Source organism: Chelon labrosus, assembly GCF_963514085.1.
Source record: "Chelon labrosus genome assembly, chromosome: 21".
In the NCBI taxonomy this organism is placed as follows: Eukaryota; Metazoa; Chordata; class Actinopteri; order Mugiliformes; family Mugilidae; genus Chelon; species Chelon labrosus.
Genome location: NC_140354.1, coordinates 2,546,719 through 2,565,831, shown reverse-complemented (window position 1 = coordinate 2,565,831; position 19,113 = coordinate 2,546,719). Strand labels below are relative to the sequence as shown.

The window sequence follows — 19,113 nt, the reverse complement described above, 5'->3', positions numbered from 1 at the left end:
TATACCACACACTATTTACAAACACTGTTTATATTTGAACAATTTCTAAGGCACACTAAAAAAAACAGTATCCATCCTTTAACATGCTTCAATATCACATTTTTGCATTCAAATGTCCAGGTAGGTGAGGTCTGTTTCATGTGATCATTGTGGTCATTGTTGCTAAACCTAACCAAACTACAACTTGCTTATAGTCAAAATGCAGCATGCATATTTCAGCTGACGTCCGGAACACTGACCAAAAGGTTATTACTTGATCATTTGTCACTTGAAATTAGTGCCATTTCTTTCCAGGAACTCATTGGGAAACATTTAGGAATTTATGGACCCATAAACATTACACATGCTTTTTTAGTCAAATATTGCATGAACAGTAGTACTCTCATTTCATAATTATTATTTATTCAGAATATTATCAATTTTTCATCTAAGCACCAGACTGAAAATTCAGCATCTCAAATTTGTTAAATCTCATGTAAGTATGGCAATGCATAACAGAATCAACTCTGAGGTTCTGAATGCTTATTGCACTGTAATGTTCTTTAGCAGTAGTATAAAGCAGCACATGTCGCACACACAGGTGACATACACTGATCAGGCATAACATTATGACCACCTGCCTAATATTGTGTTGGTCTCCCTTTTGCTGCCAAAACAGCCCTGACCTGTCTGGGCATTGACTCCACTAGACCCCTGAAGGTGTGTTGTGGTGTCATGGCACCAAGATGTTAGCAGCAGATCCTTTAAATCCTGTAAGTTGCGAGCTGGGGCCTCCATAGATCGGACTTGTTTGTCCAGCACATCCCACAGATGCTCGATTGATTGATGTCATGGGAATTTGGAGGGAAAGTCAACACCTTAAACTTGTTGTTGTGCTCCTCAAACCTTTCCTGAACCATTTTTGCCTTGTGGCAGGGAGCATTATCCTGTTGAAAGAGGGAATACCGTTTCCATGAAAGGGTGCACATGGTCTGCAGCGATGCTTGGTGGTACGTGTCAAAGTAACATCCACATGCATGGCAGGAACCAAGGTTTCCCAGCAGAACTTTGCTTCCACTGTCTTGCTTTCTCCCCATAGTGCATCCTGATGCCATGTGTTTCCCAGGTAAGTGACGCACCCGGTCATTCACGTGATGTTAAAGAAAATGTGATTCATCAGACCAGGCCACCGTCTTCCATTGCTCCGTGGTCCAGTTCTGATGCTCACGTGCCCATTGTTGGTGCTTTCAGTGGAGCTACAGTAACTCCTGTCGCTGGTTCACCACTGTTCCTTCCTTGGACCACTTTTGATAGATACTGCAGACTGGGAACACCCCACAAGAGCTACAGTCTTGGAGTGCTCTGACCCAGTCGTCTAGCTGTCACAATTTGGCCTTTGTCAAACTCACTCAAATCCGTATACTTTTTCCTGCTACTAACACATTGAGTATGAGGACAAAATGTTCACTTACTGCCTATTATATCCCGCTCACTAGCAGGTGCAGTGATGAAGAGATAATCAGTGTTATTCATTCACCTCAGTGGTCATAATGTTATGCCTGGTTGGTGTACAGTATATCCAGCAGAAATACAGGCAGGATATATCAGTTTTCTTAATATGAATTCTTTGGTTGAAGCAATCTAACCACTATATATACTTATTTTTAAACGTTTTATACAAGACACTGTCAGAAGCTTCTCTGTTATTTGTTATATTTTATTTAGGCTCATAGTTAATGCTGTAATTATTATTCTACGCAATGTCACGAAATCATCAAGACTATAAAAAAAATAAAATAAATGAATCCTCATATTGAATCCATCTGTTGAGTGAAGAACCTGTGATCCTAACAATGATGGCCATCACCACAGGCCATCCCAGGCTTCAGGGAGGAAAGTTGCAGTTTAATACCAATGTCCATGAACACATAAAGTGGTTGACACAAAGCAAGCACAAAGAATGCACAAGCAGGTTGGGATACACTGCGCTGTGCAGTTTCCTTACCATCCCTAGGCTCACTGTTGGCTAAATGAAAAGAAACAGTTGGTACATGGGAATTAGGCATGTAGACAATTAAGAGTTAAAACACTTCCCACACTAAAGAATTTGTCTCCTAAGACTGCGGAGATGTGTCTGTGTTTGTGTGCCTTTATGTGTGCGATTACGAATGACAAAGCTGTTCAACAAAGATTGGATTAAAGACAATGTATAAGCCTTTTCATGGAGACAACCACAATATCTTCAGACAAGCTGCAACAGCATACACACACACGCATACACACACACACACAGATAATGACAACAAAGAGAAGCGCTTACCTACAGCAGGCTGATTATCTGTTAATGAAGAATAAGCACAGGTTAAGCAAATAAACAGCACAAAATGAGTGGTAATGCAGACATAATGTACCGTAAGCATTTCAATACAAATGCGTACTGTACATAAACACACAAGTATGGCGGAATAATGCTTAGCTTCATAAGTAAGCCGTGCCTCTTTGTGTTTTATTGATAATTTTACAGGCGAATCAATGTGCTTAATTTAACAGATGAGTAAAGCCACAGTGAGCACACACAAACTCACATACTAAGCTGTTTAGCCTGGATAGAACTTAACTTCTTTTCTCTGCAAATGAAAGTGACACAGTACTTTGTAAAGATTAATTGTCAGGCACCATGACATAATGAGCCCAAGAAAACTGCAAACCGTTCATGTTTATGCCATGCAAAGTTATACTGCTCCCTTGCTGGGTTTAATTTGTCCCTGATTGTCCAAATCAAACGCATGTTGCTGTTCTCCAATACTGTAGTGCCTTTGCATCGGCTTGGCACTTGGCAATCAACACCCTAATCTGCAGTGTAGTCCTCGCTTGGTTATTCCATAGCCGCAATCCTCTGAAGCCAGCAGTAACATCATATCATAAATGTTGCAACAAATTTCTTTGATCTGTGTTATGCTTTCAGGGCTATCAGGGCCGACAAGACAGCAGAACATACTCCAGGCTAGATCAGACGGAGGTGGTGGCAGCGCATTTTTTGAAACATGGTAGGCATGATTCGAGCTTCACTGCCATGTGAGATGAGTAAGTTAAACAAAAGAAGTTAATCACACACTAAAGCTTCCACTGATCTTTGCCTAAAATCATCTGCAGGCTGACCAGGTCTCCCCTTCAAAGAGCGATTGAGCGTAAATGAGTTGCAGTGTGAGTACAACTCTAACTCATCATCGCACCTGCACACACACACACGCACATTTAATCACTCTCTGTGAGCCACGGACAGTTTATGTAATAATTCACCTTGAATGACAGCAGCTGCACACACAAACGCACACGCTCAGAAGCACGTGTACAATTTTCCTGCTCGTGCCCTCTATTACAGCTGCTCCGTAATATGAATTGACATTTAATCCAGCAAGGTGAACTAAAACTGTACACTGACGACTCCAATTCTACACGTAAATGTTACTCCCAGGAGACTTGTTATTTATTACTAACCGGCAGTTCGATGCACGATTCTAACTGATGTATACACATTGTATGAACACATTACATGCAACTCACATATCATGTTGCTGCTCTGTGGTGGGCCATTACACCCACACACAAAATAATTTCACACGTTTTCACGCTGAATGTATTACCCTCAACTATGGACTGGACTGGAAAGGTCAAGATTTCAGGCACACCCGGAGCCAAAATGCAGACAACTGCCATTCTCAATCTGTCTTAGGCTTGTCTCCCACACGTATGAAACAGCATCTCCTTGCAATCTGCACAATGTTGGAAAACAAAACCTGATCATGAAGTAAACCACAGAAGCTTACACGTGCAACGACACGTCAGCCCCAGGAATACATCTCCAGACAGTTAGACATACTTTAATACATAGTATTTCTTAGTATTTTATAGGTTGTATAGGTTCATAATGTCTTAACAACTTCAGAGCAACTTTTCTGTAAAGAACTTGGATGATAATGTCAACATAATGAGATTCAGTTACTTTATAATTGTAAGCATTATGTACATGATGCTTACAATTATGTTGTATACTCCCTTATGTTTTTGCATGTTGAGCTGACCTGTAGTGTTGACTTAAGATTGTTTATTATTAGCTTAGCAATTTGTTCCGATTAATGACTTTAGAATGTACCAATTATACACCATATTCAGTGCCACCACACATTCAGATTATCTATGTATTTATTTTCTTTCTACAGTTTCACAGTGCCATGACATTATATATAATGCTTACCGACAGCACAGATAAGATCTACAGGAGTCTGTTTATTTGCTCCCCCAATTTAGAAAATAAAGAGACGAAGACTGTGTATTTTATCTGTGTTTTAACTCTTTACTGTATTTAATAGCAAAGAAAATAACTAGAAAAGAGAGAGAGAGGAGGGAGGGCTGTATTTCTCAGTCAGATACCAATGTAAACATACAGAAAGGTGTATTTTATTAGAATTTAAGAATGATTATAGCCAATCAATCGGATATATCAATACTTGGCAATGGCTCCGACTGCACTGACACCTGGATTAATCAGTACCAGGAAATGATTTCTCAAAGTACAAATAAAGCACTTCAGCTTTTCAGTGAAGGATATCTCAGAGATTAGGTGTAGATTTTCCCCTCTACACTAAAATTAACTATATAAAAGTTTCCATGTTTAAACAAAATCGCACACCGTTTGAAAAGATGACTTGTGTTCCAAATAGCTTTATCTTCCACGTTTGATTTTCCAGCAGAGACAAGCAGCAGACAATATTTTTAATGAAGCCTCTTTGAACGCATCATTACTGAAGCCCCTTTGCTGTGAACATAGGTTTTGTGGCTGCATTTCACTGTAGGCTTCAATGTACCAGCATCAGAGGCTATTCTGTAGTAGACTTCTCACTGAATGAACATAGACACAAATGCTGAAATTGCTGCTGTTGAATACTAAAGGAAAGATACCAAATGTACATGACGGTAACATGTTGTGGATAGTAAACGTTTTCTTTTGCTTGATGGCAAAATGAAGTGAAACTTGGTGGTTTAGGTGGTTAATCAATCAGTCTTTCAAATAAGCATTCACTTTAACTAGAAATAGCACTGGCTAAAACCTTCAGCAACCTTCAGGCGAGTGTTTTTGCCAGTACAAAGGAAGCTGAAGGACAAAAAGGACACATTAAATTGCATGTACTGTATGCTTTCACAGGATTAACTGTACCAAAGCTAAAATAGTAATGACATAGACACACTGTTATGCTTACCCATAAATTACACCCTCTGCTTCTGATTTTAACACCTGGTGCATAAAATAAACTCGGTGCTAATAAAAGAATATCGAGAAACATTGAACAGTATCTGCTGTGTGCGTGTGTGTGTCTGTGTGTAGTGTGTGATGCATCTAGCAAGTGGGGATCATGCATCTCCACACACGCAGTCCCATCACCACAGAAGTCTGCTGCTTCTGTGTTTGTTTCATCTTTAAATCTTACCCTCCTCGTTCGCTGGCTTCTCTGAATGAGTGGAAAGATGCACATTATTTTGGCGACGAGAATGACAGTGATGATGATGTGAATGATGATTGGGATGATGATCTATGTGGTTACATCTATTAGACAAACCAACGCTGAGCGCGGACCGCTTTTCTTACCCTTCTTGTCTGAAAATGAGAGAAGAACATGATTCAGAAAATGAAGCAATCTTCATGAGTAGCTTTTATCTAAATGTGTTTCCAGTGGTTATTCTGGCTAACTGTAAAGTAGCTGATTACTATATGCATAACTCAAAAATAAATTGGATCTCTGGAGCACAGCTTGTGGGTTCAGATTAGATGTCATGAAGGCACTTACCAGCAGGGGCTGCTGCAGCCTTATCGCCCTTGGCAGCTGCAATTAAACAACAATTATGTAAATTAATTTGTACATCCTCATTATTTCATATCATACAACACCAGCAGCACAGCGTTTGGATAGTCACAGCTTTAAGAGCCGAGACTCAGTAACTCAACTGTTTGAAGAGCCACATCTTCTGATCTGAATCCTCAGGAGACAATAACTGAAAATCATTTCTTTACATAATTGAGGGTGCTTGTTTATCACATTGTTCATCTAAAATGTGAAACACCATGCAGTTCATATATATATAGTATTCATTCATCTGTGCAAGGTGTGCACAAATGTTTTCCAGTAGGTTTCCAGAACCACGCTGCAGGTAAACACTGCAAATAGAGATCAGACATACTTACAGACATAAGTACACCAAACTGCACAAAATAGACTTTTAAATAAACTGTTTCATTTTAATAACATACACACACATTCTCAAGAAGCCGCACAGGGAAACTACATTCAGGCAACCCTGCTTTGTGCACCTCTGCTTGATTTCTGTAGGGTTTGCCTCTGGCAAAAGAGAGAATATTGGATTTCAACACAGGAATCGTGCATGATTTAAATGAGCCACAGTTTACAGAAACAGTGAGGCAGAGATAAATATAAGTACGTTTTTCAGAGATCATGAGGAATAATTGGGCTTAAAAAAATTCTGAAAGGGGCGGCCTCAAGACAAAAAGGCATTTGATAGGATAAGTACATCAAAGTTCCAGGATCCTAGATCTGGGTTACTTTAGAAGCTCAAGGGTGTCTAATGAGATGGCAGATTAAGCATGAATTTCTGTCTGCCAGACCAACTAAAGCACACAGCTGCACAGTAATAATTCAGCTTTGGCAGCATTCACATCTTAACCATCTATTTCAATAATTTCGCAGGTCTGTGCCCTCATTAAGGCCCATGTTTGAACGTTAAAAAAGGTTTCAGTGCCTTAACTTTGCTTGGGAGGTACAGTTGAAGTTGCAAAATCTTATTAGAGGGCTGAGCCACGGAAATGAATGAGGACTTGACAGCTATCATGTCTCCAAACCATCAACAACAAACCACAACTGGAACTGAGCAGAGTCCCATGAGACTACTTAACAGTGGGTCTAAGATATCAAGGCTTGGCCTTGGCACTCTGCTTGTGCTCCAGGCTGGCACACTATGTCTGACATACTGCTGGGGAGGCAACACTTCTATTTTGGATATGGTTTGTTTTTCAGGCAGCAGTCTATTCATGCTTCTCTCAGCACTTCAACGCTAGAGAGGATCGCGCCAGACATTAAAAACTTTCCTTAGGTTCCTGCTGAAACATCTATCCCACCTTTGTTACTAAGGTATTAGGAGGTCCTTTTACCCTGATGTCAGTGAGTTTGCGTATAGGATTTGATCTCTTATTTGTCATGGCATAGCAGAAGACAGGAGGAGGGTTTGTTTTTGAGAAACGATCCTCACCCTGGGAGACAGCAGGGACGTTAAATAAATGTCATGAAATCGCCATGGAAAGAGCCCCATGCTGATATTAGATATGTGTGATTAATAATATAACCGTTTTACCAAAGACGCCTAGAATTCAAAAAAGTGTGCGCTGCAGAGCAGTCCCACTGGCGTCTCACTATTCCAAAAGGAATATTACAGTCTCTGAGAGGAAAATTTCATATGAAAGACTTCTCATAAATGCTAATAAAGCCCTTAGCATAACATGAAAGTTCAATAAAATGCATCTGCTCAGAGATGTTTCAAAAATGCAACTACCTCCAACTCAGCCTTTTTAGTTTATTTTTTATTTATCAGAATTACATAACGGTGTGAGGACAATCTGATCTGTTTCACTGAGCTCAGTGTTTCATCTGCTGTTGTCAGAGAGATGAGCCTACACCTGTAAAGCTGTACTAATAACACCAGTAAGAACGAGGAAGGAAGGAATATGTGCGTATGACATTTCTGTGACATAGTTTGATGGTGACAGAGCCTTTTCTGACTAAAAGCTGGTTATATAAAGCTTTCTTAGATGCAAAAGTTTCAATTGTCATTTTTACGAATACTCAGTCAGAGCTTCATTTATTGTCAGTGGAGCGGCAGCACATCAATATGAGAACTAAAATGAGAGTTTTGGTTCACCGGTGTCAAGATATGAGAGAAAGATATTGATGTTCAGAAACTCTGATTTGACTGTCTTGAAACTTAGGAATGGTAAATGTGCTGTGACATCTTAAGCAACTTTCTCACACAGATTAAAGCTGATGCAAAAACATCCTTAAAAAAAAAAAAAAGAAAAAAGAAAATAGTTAAAGCTCGCCTTAACAATAAAAAATATATATTATTGTTATCGGATAAACTGAAAAAATAATAATTCACATTCCAACTGACAACATTTTTTCATTACATCATAACTTGGAAATATGATGACAAAACATTGTTAGCTACAAACATATAAGATCTTTGTAGCCCACGGCTGAGCTCTGCGAAGACGCAAGATAGTGAGACTCTCAGCAATCACATTTTTCCTCCATAACTTTCCTCCACATTCTCTGTGCATTGAACTGAATTTCCACAAAAGAATTTTTAGACCAGCAAGGTCACCACTACCTCCTCCGTGCATGATTACACAGGGATTTTATACATGCCATCCTATCATATGTAATTTATGAGATATGCTCTGCTCTGTGTTGGATATTATTTCTCCTTTTTTTGTTTGCAGCGTGAGGTTGGGTATCTGACAAGTGCTTTAGGCTTTGTCTTTATGTCCCAGGTGAAGCGTTTTATGCAGATGACCAGGGGAAAAAAAAAAATGCAAATAATTGCACGACAAAATGCCATGCTGACAAAAATGTTTAAAACTCTGCCAGGCACTATTTATATTGGCAGCTCCAAGTGGCAATGAGAGGTAAAAGACACATAAAGTTGGGCAGTTACACAAATGTATATAATAAGCTCTGTTACAAAGGAAAACAACATTTATACAACAATGGAAGCTGCAATTTTCCAAATTGGGTAATCGTTTCCCTGACTTTTAAGATGGTAACAAATAGACAGTAATGCTACAAATAGGTTGTGTTGTATTTTTTGCTTGTTTTTAAATGCCATATTGATAGTTGTTTCCATTGTTTGCATGGCAATGGAGAGAAAAGTATGTAGAGAAGTATGTTGGGGCCATGATAAATCTATAGACACTGCAATGTTTCTGCACTCTGCCTCTGGTACCTTTCCTGACATCACGTTAACACAAAGTAGTAGCGCTTTTGAGCTAAATGCTAATGTCATGATGCCAAGAGACAGTGCCAAAAATAAGACTAAAGGCAGTCTGTGATAAAAGCTGGTAGCTGAAATAGTTACTGAGTGGCTGACAGTTGTAAATCAGACTAGCAGTGAAATTATATGGGGCAGAGAGGATCTCTCTCTCTCTCTTAGTAATAACACTACCTCAACAGCTAGTGGACTTGGCTCAAAACCATGGCACAATGTTTGGCACACCCACTGTGCCACAACATGCTCACGCTGAAAATGCAGTTTGAACGGCTACACAGAGGAGAGGAGAGGGGAGAAGAGAAGAAAGAACAAAGCTGTGATTTTTGGTGAGATGCAGGATTGTTTGAACATTTATTGAAATGAAGCCATGTGAAGAAAAAAAAGTTAAAAGGGAATTTGGAGGAGCTGTTAACAACTGATAGATGTCTGGAATGTGACCCAGAATACACGCTGTGTTTTGTAAGACAGCAGAAAACAAGAAGTCAGGAAATGACGATTTAATCTTTGACAGTGTGTTGTAATTTAAAATCCACTGTGTAAAATCCTGCTCTTAAAACGGATTTTACCGTGTGCAGAACCAGGCCGTTCTGCACTCTACTTTTGGTAACCAATATATGGATTCCTAATGCTTATGTTTTGCCTTAGTTTTAGCAAGATTGTGAATGACCTCTGTCATTGATGTTGGTGCCAAATTAGAGAATAGCGTTTCACAGGAAATTTCAAAGTCAGTTCTGACCTTCAGATGGTACTAGAGGGAAGGCCTGGGGATCATGACAGCCAATAGGATTATCGTCTTCTGCTCACCGTGAATGTTTGGACAGAATTACATGTCGGTCCATCCAATATTTGTCATGTTACTAGAGGAAACGTTTCATAACCATCCACCTCACGTTAGAGGTAGATGTTTCAGTCTGGAACAAAGAGGCTGCATGTTCCTCTAGAGCCAAACTAAAGACGATTAGAATGATTGCAAAGGATGTACATTATGTTATATGCACTACTTTTAGGACTGTATTTAGTTCCATACTTTACACTCATATTTAATTTAAGCAGATAGAGCAGGTCTATACATCTCAATTAGTGAAGATTGGCGACATTGTTCTCTGTTGTAGCTCTACTTTGTGATTTAGGCTGATAAGATGAGTGAATGTGTATTAAATAAATAAATGAAAAAGTTTTGCCGAGTGCAGTTTAAAAAAAAAAAAAAAAAAAAAGATTTTTATCCTCTTCTAATTATCAGTGACCTGCTTCTCCTTCAGCTCTCTCCGCCTGGTGGTAGCGCTTCTCCTATCACATGTATGTCCACACTGCTCTGTGAAAGTTGTGTGCAAGCTGACAAGTGGCAGCCAAGACAACTGTGACCCCTGAACCCTCCGTGCTAATGCTGAGGGTAATGCTCAGCTGATGAACACTCTGCCTGTGTGGATCCCTCCACACTCTCATTACTGTCCACGCCTCATCCACAGTCCTCTCCACCCTAGTTAATTTCACTCAGCGGCCGTCTGTTCCCCTGTCTTCCAGGTATCTATTAAACGGATAATGTCTCTGGCGGTCTCCATTCCTTCTTTCTTTTCACTTAACGCAAATCCTTATTCTCAGCACTTTTTTGTCCTATCATTTCTTTGGCCTACTTTAATCTCATTCCACTCTCTTCTCAAGAAAAAAAATGGCTGAGCAGAATGGGGAGCAGAGAAACTAAAACTGGGAGACAGAAGAACAATGACGCAGGCCAGCGGGGGGGTGGGGGGGGGGGGGTCAAGGAGCTCCAGGATTGGGTTCTTCAGTGGAGACATGAGATATGGGCTACACTGTTTATATTTAACAAATACCATACCAGACGCTTGTTGACAGTGGATTTTATTTACTAGTTTTTGCTGACCCTGTCACTGGTAATGCTTCCTTTAAATATACACATTACTTTATGCTCTGCAATCCATGATTACAGACAGTCCTTCTTTCCAAAAGCTTATCACACATATCGTTTTAAACTCTGGGGGGCTTTAAGGCTCTAGCCATAAACTGATTAAATAACAATTCTGATGTAAAGACATAGGAGTGTTTTAAGCTCAGTTAACAGAGCAGTGTCTCAATTTGTTTCTGACCATAGATACTAAAAGATGTATGCATCTTTAAGGATTCTTTAAGGTGCTTAGTATATAAGCATCCACCAAATGGCATGTGATGTCCCATACATAGGAAGATACATATTTTATTCAGCTAACCAGCACTGGAATTGATAAGCTTCTGGCAACCGGGCAGAACTAAGTTCGGTATCACTCCTTTTAGCTCTCATCCTGGACGTGGGGGTCTATTAGCCAGCCTCCAGTGGGCATATGAGGGAATGCAGTTTTTACCCCTACCAGTTTGGCTTCACTCTCCAGAACTGGAAGTGGCAGCTTGCACTGAACCAAAACAAACAACAACAAAAAAAGTTGTAGGTCTAACAACCAATACCAGAACCTGAGCAACAGTATGAAGCTCAACAGAGCTGAGACAAAATGAGTGATAATTCTATTTTAAAGACTTCCTGGGATTGTCTGCTGGTGACATTCATGTGGGTGGTGTTCCTTTTTTGGACCACTCAAATCAACATTTAGAATAGTATCACATTATCACAATATCACTATTCATTCTATCATTGCATTTCATATTATATAAGGCAAGGACAGATATTAATTTAAATCCACCTGAAAACAAATATCAGTAACTCTATAATTCTGAAAAACAGTAAGTAGATTAACATTGCTCTGCTCATCCTCCACACAGTCTTCCTCTGCGCGTGTGTGTGTGTGTGTGTGTGTCTCTCTCTCCCTGTTTTGCTTTTGAAGGGTAACCTCTGCGGAATGTGCTTCGTTAATCTCTCTTGACATTTCCCTGTCTTCCTTTGCTGCGTACGTCTCCTGTTTGTTGAGGCAGTTAAGCCAAAGGAGTCAGGCCAAGGCAAACATTTGAATTTTGAAATCTTTCTCTCTCATCGCTTAACAAAGCCAAAAAGGGCAGCGATTCCTCATATGCATTTGTCTGAATGTGTGTTAAACTCGGAGGCTGAGGCGTAATGCTGCTTCTGAGGAAGGCACCTCTTACGTGGTTTTATTTCTGCTGGAGCCTGATGTTAGAGGACTGCTGCATGCATTAAGTCACTTAAGCGTGTCTACAACCGTAAACTATGGCAACAGCAGACGTGTTAACTACAGACCGGGGCCACTGCGGCCTCCTTTCTGGCTGAGCACTGTGCAGGTTAATGGTAACGTATTCCCACTGCTCATACTTTGTTAATGCAGCCTGGTGCCCTTTTACACAGCACTCCAGTTATACTCTCTACACTGGACAAGTGTGTGAAACTGTAAGCTCACATTACTATGTGTGTTTGTTGGCATGGAAATCTTTAAGAATCCAGTGAGTTGCATGTTGCAGTTATAAGTTTCTTCTTGGAGTCAGGCAACAGGGTTAGAAATAAACCTCAAATCCAGACCAGTCACATAATACATCTCTTAATGCTGATATATGAAATACTTCTTTCATTCGTGAGACATAATATTTGTTTAAGGATGCCAAAAGTTCATTTATCAGCAGATGGCAACTCTGAAAATCAGACCGAAGAAAAGCCCTGAGGAATTTTTCAAAAAAAGTGTAAATCTCAATTTAGTAACATATGTGCAACTAAACTGATTTTACAACATCGAACCGGACTGTACTTGAACTTTATTCTCTCTAAGATAACCCTGAAAGATCAAAAGACACAGAATCAACTCTTAGACCTGATGGATGTTGTTGAAGTAAACTAAAGAAAAGCACAGGAGAGTTTTCATTTTAGCGGGGCACTCATGTGACACATCAAGACTGGTTTAATTATCATTCAGAGTGCAACTGAGCAAACTCAAAAGTCTGAAAAGTTTCCCCAGTCACGATCAGAGGGAGTCGATGTTAAACTTGGGGACATGTTCACCAGGCAGGGAGGCCACGGGAAGTGTAGCATTTCAATAATTAAAAGTAATTTGATTAACTATTTAATAACAAAATTCAGAGCTTAAAGCGTTCTCCAAATAGAGAGGATTTAACTTGACCAGTCGGATTACTTCTGCTTTGAGAGCAGCTCTGCCTCTGAGGGATGCTTTTTTTACATAAGGGAACCCCTAAATGCCTGAAAAGCACCTTAATCCCACCTTAAAAGCAACCCACTTCCATTCTGTTTACATACGGTCAAGCTGCTTTTACTATTAAACCGCATAGAGATTTTCTTCTTGTATCTGCACACTATTCAAATACGCATCAGAATGAATTGGCAGCGGACCATAAAGAGAAGATTAATATTCAAAGAAAACTATTTATAAAACTGAGTGAGTGGATGAGTGAGTGGATGAGTATCAATGGTATTATTGGCACTTGGCTGGTATCCATGCTGGGGGCAGAGCGTGACTGATGGAGTTTCACCATTTTATGGTGAGGATGGAGAGCAATGCTGTAGGCAGAACCAGGGTACACTTAAGCCTCTGCCCTTCTTATCCCTCAATCATTTGCCAAGTTAATTTGTCTTGATGATCTTACTTGTGGCTGTATCCTGCACTGAATCGAGCGTCAGCTCGTGTAGGAGGTGTAGGCAAATGGAGAAACACCGAGTAGCGATTACATTTGCTTGACATGCGTATTGCAGTGGATGCTATAAAACATCAAAGGACAGATATTCCAGTAATGCCAGTGATTGTCAGTATAAAAAATAACAGCATGCCGCAGTGTAGCTTTGCATGAAATCCATTCTCGACACACTTCTTAATTAGGTCACCTATTTTAAAATTCCTGGTATGATTATTTTACTGATTTGTTTTTTAAATATTAGGTGGCAAAGGTATGGCGATTTAAACCTTCCTGCAGAAATATGGCAAACTGATTTTATTCTGCTTCTTTATGCTGGATTTTAATATCTGTTCCATAATATATATAAATCTACCTCCAGCAATTGTTGATTTTGACTGATAAAATGCCAGTTTTCATCGCGTTTGAGGGCTGTGAGAAACTGTTTGTTCCACATGGTTAATAAGAGCTCACAGAACTGATATGACCAGAAAAGGAACAGGAGAGGTCTTTTTGCAAATTTTGGATGACCTACTTTTTGTTTTTGGCTGCCGAGCTCCAGTTAGTCAGGAGGAAAATATGAACAGTTTTAATATTTTAAAGGAACCTGAACCAGAATGTATGAAAGGTACACGATTTAGAAGACAACAGTAGAAAGTAAATGAAACTTATTTGTTTTTGATATATAATCATAATTGCTTTGAAAAGAAAAACCCAGTTATTAAAGATTTCAGGGCGCTCAGGCTGCCGAAATCTTTTTTTTTTTTTTTTAGCTTCTCAAATATTCTTATACGATAGTTACATAGATGAACAACACAAACAATTTCAAGCCTTCAGAAGTTCATCAGTGAATCATGGAGAGCAGTACTTGTGATGACTACAACAAACTTTCCACAATCCGAGGTTTGGTCATTGCTTCAGTGTTGATACTGTCACCCTTTTAGAGAACCTCTCTGTGATTTATGTGTCGACATATTATTGCAGAAGGGATGAAATGATATACTTTCTTCCCGTTCCCTTCTCTATTTCATCTTGATCTCAGCACCATAAAGACTTTCCCAAAAAGAAAAAGGTCACTAATAATGTTTCTCCCTGTGAGACCAGTTGATAAACCTTTAAAGGTGCTGGCATTGCTGTGTTGTTTAGTCTGTGTGCATGCACTAGTGGTCACGAATTAAGCCTTGTGGGTGAGGATCGAGGGATTAGACACGCACACATGTGGGGGAATGTGACAGATGGGACGGCTGTATATAACACTGGGTTGTAGTGATGATCATATGAAGTATGGCTTGTTTGGATTCCCCCAGTGATGTCTTCCTCCCCCTCCTCTCCACTCCTTCTTTGCCACACGTGAGGATGAAGATTTATGGTAGAACAAAGGAAGAGAAAGGGAAGGATTTGGTAATAGGGTTGAATGATGAATAAAAGGAGAGCGAAGCTGGAGATTAGATTTTATAGTACCGCTGTAAACTTTCCTGACAATTTTAATGGATCGTCATTACGTGAATAAAGCAGTCTCAACATAAGAAAACAATTGCTAAATGCAATTCAAATTTAGGGATGAGGAATCTGTGGTGTTCCGTAAACAAAGGCGGCTCTAAATACCGTATTAAGCTGTCATCCACTTCAGCTTTCCATTCATTTCCTTTTGTCTTCCAGCTCGCATCAGCGCAGCCTGGGCTCCAAATAGGCCAAGGCCTCTCCGATCACAGAGGAAGGTTTTAGAAAAAGGGATAAATTCTGTGTGTGTGCATCCACTGCAAAACACGCTACTTGGGCTGTATTTAGAGGGTCTTTGTTAATCCTACATCAGGGCTCGGTTAATGTTTCACGCTCTCTCTGTAGGACTTCATGGCACAGTCGCTGGACTCTGCATCTGTCAGTGATTCATCAAGCAGCGGGTGCATACCTTTGGGAACTTGATGATGGCCTTGGTATGAGGTAATGCTACACTGGACCCGTTGTGAGATGTGTGGCTTTGGGCCATGACTGGGAGTGTGACATGATGTTAGCCTGCCTCTGGCCTGCAGCCTATAACGGTGATGGGAGGTTTAACCTACCGCTAAACAACTGCTACTCTGGGAAAAAAAAAAACAAAAAAAAAAAACAAGAAGATGGACTCATAGATGCCCTCTGTCCTGGGGCCAGTTTCTCAAAGAGGTATTAGACTGGACTTTAGTGTCAGGCCCTTTGGCAACTTTACACAGAATCAGATCAAAACTAACAGTGACGCTTCAACTAAACACCTGATTCCATTCCACAAAGCTATCTCTTCATCATCTTAAATAGGACTACTGCAGTTTTAGTTCTGGTAATTTAAGAGGGAATTCTTGGTGATATCTTAACTCCTTTCATTACAGCAGAAAATGTTTGCCCTTTATGGAAGAGCTCTTGCAAGGACATTTCACTGCAGGAAAAAAACAAAACAACAACTTCACATCCTGCAGCATAAAAAGTCAATGGACAACAGACCTGTAAAATCAGAATTAAACCTAATTCAGTAAGCAATTTTGCTCCTCACGCATGAGATTTTATTTAAAAACTTGCGTCCCATTTTTTTCTTCTTTCGCTGATGCGGGTCGACAGGTGGAAGTGACTGTTACCATGGCGACAACAGGCCGCTTTCACAAAGATACTTTAGACTGGTCGCAAAATGCTTTGCATGTAAGTGGTAACATCAGCCATAAGTCGCGAGAACGCTGCTGCTATGCAACTGTTGGTGTCTAGAAGCCGCCGAGGGTAACAGTTTAGCGCGCTAACAACCCAGTAACTTAACTTAATGTGGAAGCGCGAAGGCAACAAGAGGCCGCTGTTAGGCTTTTCTCGGAAACACAACCCCGTTTGAAGGCAGCATTAATTTACTAAGAATGCAATGAAAATTATCTCTGCGTGACTTTAGACGTCTGTCTGACATCTGCTTATTAGGTGAGCCCAAGCAAGAGTCAAACTCTATCTTTATGGCCCGTGCTCTGCCCCGTCCTCACCGAGGAGGGAGGGCTGTTTGGGTGGAGATGCTGGCCTCTGGCAGTATTACTGGTAATTAAAAATTGGGTTGTTATTTCTGCACACGCTCAGCAATGGAGCAACGCCAGAGAACCGCCACCCTGCAACTATCCACATCAACTCTGATGCACAAGCTCTAATTATTCTGTAACTGGCTCATTCTAAAGACCCCACTGGTTCATGAGACAAAACAATCCATAGATAGCATGAGGAACTATGAGCCTGCCAGGCTTTCTTCTGTATTTTTAATTTTTTTTTTTTTATGTGGGTCAATCAGGGTCTAAAAGCCCCTCTCCCTCTAGAGGCATCTTTCCTTTTGTGAATCCACAGCCGTCGCCCTTACACCTAAGAACTATTCTTGTGACTGTTTATTGGGATGCGTGCTTCTTCGGGGCTTGCCACGGCTAATAGAGTCCCGGGCTGTCTTAGCTGCGGCAAGCAAGACGCCACCAGGGGAGTCACTTGAGCTTTAACCAACTGATCGACAGTGGCAGAGGGCCTCCAAAGTTGAGAGAGTGTGAGGTAGTTCAAGAGAGGGGCAGTGATTTGGGATGGGTGGAAACACAGGAACAAGAGGAGCCTGAGAGAAGGAGATAATGTGGTGTCGGGAATATTATATGTGTGATGTCAGGACACTGGAGTGGCAACACATTGGTAAGATATAATGAAATGGAGGGATGGAATTACTGCATGAAGAGAGAATAAAAAGGGAAAGGGTGTTAGCTCCTCTTAAGGGGAGGGATTTCAGAGCATCAAATTAAATGGATTTTGTCACGCGTCCATGCTTACTTCCATCTCTATATGGAGACACATTTGGTGTTCAGCATTTTTGGTTTTGTTTCATGCATTGGACTTTGAAAATGGTAAATAAGCAAAAGAGATCTCGGATTTTTTGTATCCATGAAATCCACGAAAAAAAAAAAAAATTCAAACACTAAAAAGTGATATGGAACTTCATGCATATTGTCGAGAGGAGATTGACGGCAGCAGAGGAGACAGTGTAACAGAATGAGGGAGGCAATCAGGGTCAGATAGATTAGGTGTCTGAGGTGCAGAGATACGACGCAAGGTAGTTACACCTGACTTGGCAGAGGCCTCACTAACAAATCACCCCGCTCATCTCCCCACTTTTATCTGTTGCCTCCTCCTTTCCTCTTTTCCTCCTGCCCTCCTTTCCCTCCTTTCCTCTTGCACGCTTTCATTTCTCGCGCTCCAAGCCACCGGATGATTTACGGTACTCCGAGGCTGCTGTTGACAAAGGCAGCGGAGCATATTTCATACCTCATGACTGATAGAAACATTACAGCCTGTACAGTTTAATGGCACATATCGCAGCGTTGTGGCACTGCTCGGTTAATGTTTCAGTGCTAAGTTTATTGAATGTTATGTCACATGTGGGGTAAGATGATACTACACAGCTGGTGTGATTAAGGGGCTTATTATCAGTGATGATGCAGTACATTTACAGTACTGTCTTTATACATGTATTTCAAATCTATAGAACTTTGCACATTTATATTCAAAGGTGTCTTTTTTTTTTTACACAGCTCTGTCTAACACGTAAAAACCATAATCAGATAAAACAATTGCAAAGAGCAAAAAAGGAATTTAAAACACCCTAGAGGATTGAGCTGTGAGGTCCATCATCACTACCATGACTGGCTCCCCTTCCACGCATGTTTCTTTCCATCCATCCTCATTTTGGCTCATTGTATTTTTGATTACCAACTAATAAGTTAGATAAATAAGTCAAATAAAGGATATACTGGGGGAGCAATAAAACAAGGTGCGCCACATTTCACTGTGAATACCTTATAAATAACAATGAAGAACACTGTCAGGAAACCAGAAAGCAACACACAGGCTCCTTGATAAATATCAGATCATAAACTAATGAAGGTTGAACGTCATGGTTTAACACGTGGACTAAACAGAGCACTAATAGAAACGGGGCTGAGATGTACCAGGATGCAATAATGGACTAACAGCCTCCTCTATCCAAATTTCAAGCATCGAGTTCACACACCTGATCATGTCACTATTACACTGAAACACCAACTTTCACCTTTGTTTTTAATCAGTGCGTCCCCTATTTTAATCCCACAGGATGGACGAGCTTACCTGGCTTCTGCGGCTCAGGCATGTCTGATTATAGTGATTCCTCTCAAAGTGTCCTCCTTCCTTCGCGTCAGTAGATCTGCCAGCATTTCGCCCTTCATCCCCTTTATGACCTGGGCACCCCCCCCCACTCGCCCCCCCAAACACACGCTGTACCACTGCCATCCTCCTCCCAACAAGTAGAACAAGGAAAGAAGAGGGTGACAGGATGGTTGTCACTTGAAACCTTGGCAGGAGCTGTGGGGCTTTGAGGAGGAGAATGGAGAGACCATGAGGAGTAAAAGTGGTTCCGAGTTATAAAGAAAGGGTCCCGCCCTCAGGAAAACCAGACAG

The 19,113-nt window shown here is 40.6% G+C and overlaps 1 protein-coding gene across 1 annotated transcript in view; it reads right to left on the bottom strand.

The window, feature by feature from the left end:
- mybpc2a (myosin binding protein Ca) overlaps positions 1–18,805 on the bottom strand; it is a gene marked incomplete at its 5' end in the record, with an annotated part of 44,727 nt that extends 25,922 nt beyond the window's left edge. The window contains one exon of the mRNA XM_084570006.1: positions 18,784–18,805. Within this exon, the coding sequence (XP_084426132.1) occupies positions 18,784–18,805 (22 nt within the window). The remainder of the gene's footprint in view (positions 1–18,783) is intronic.
- Between the last annotated feature and the right edge of the window lie 308 nt (positions 18,806–19,113).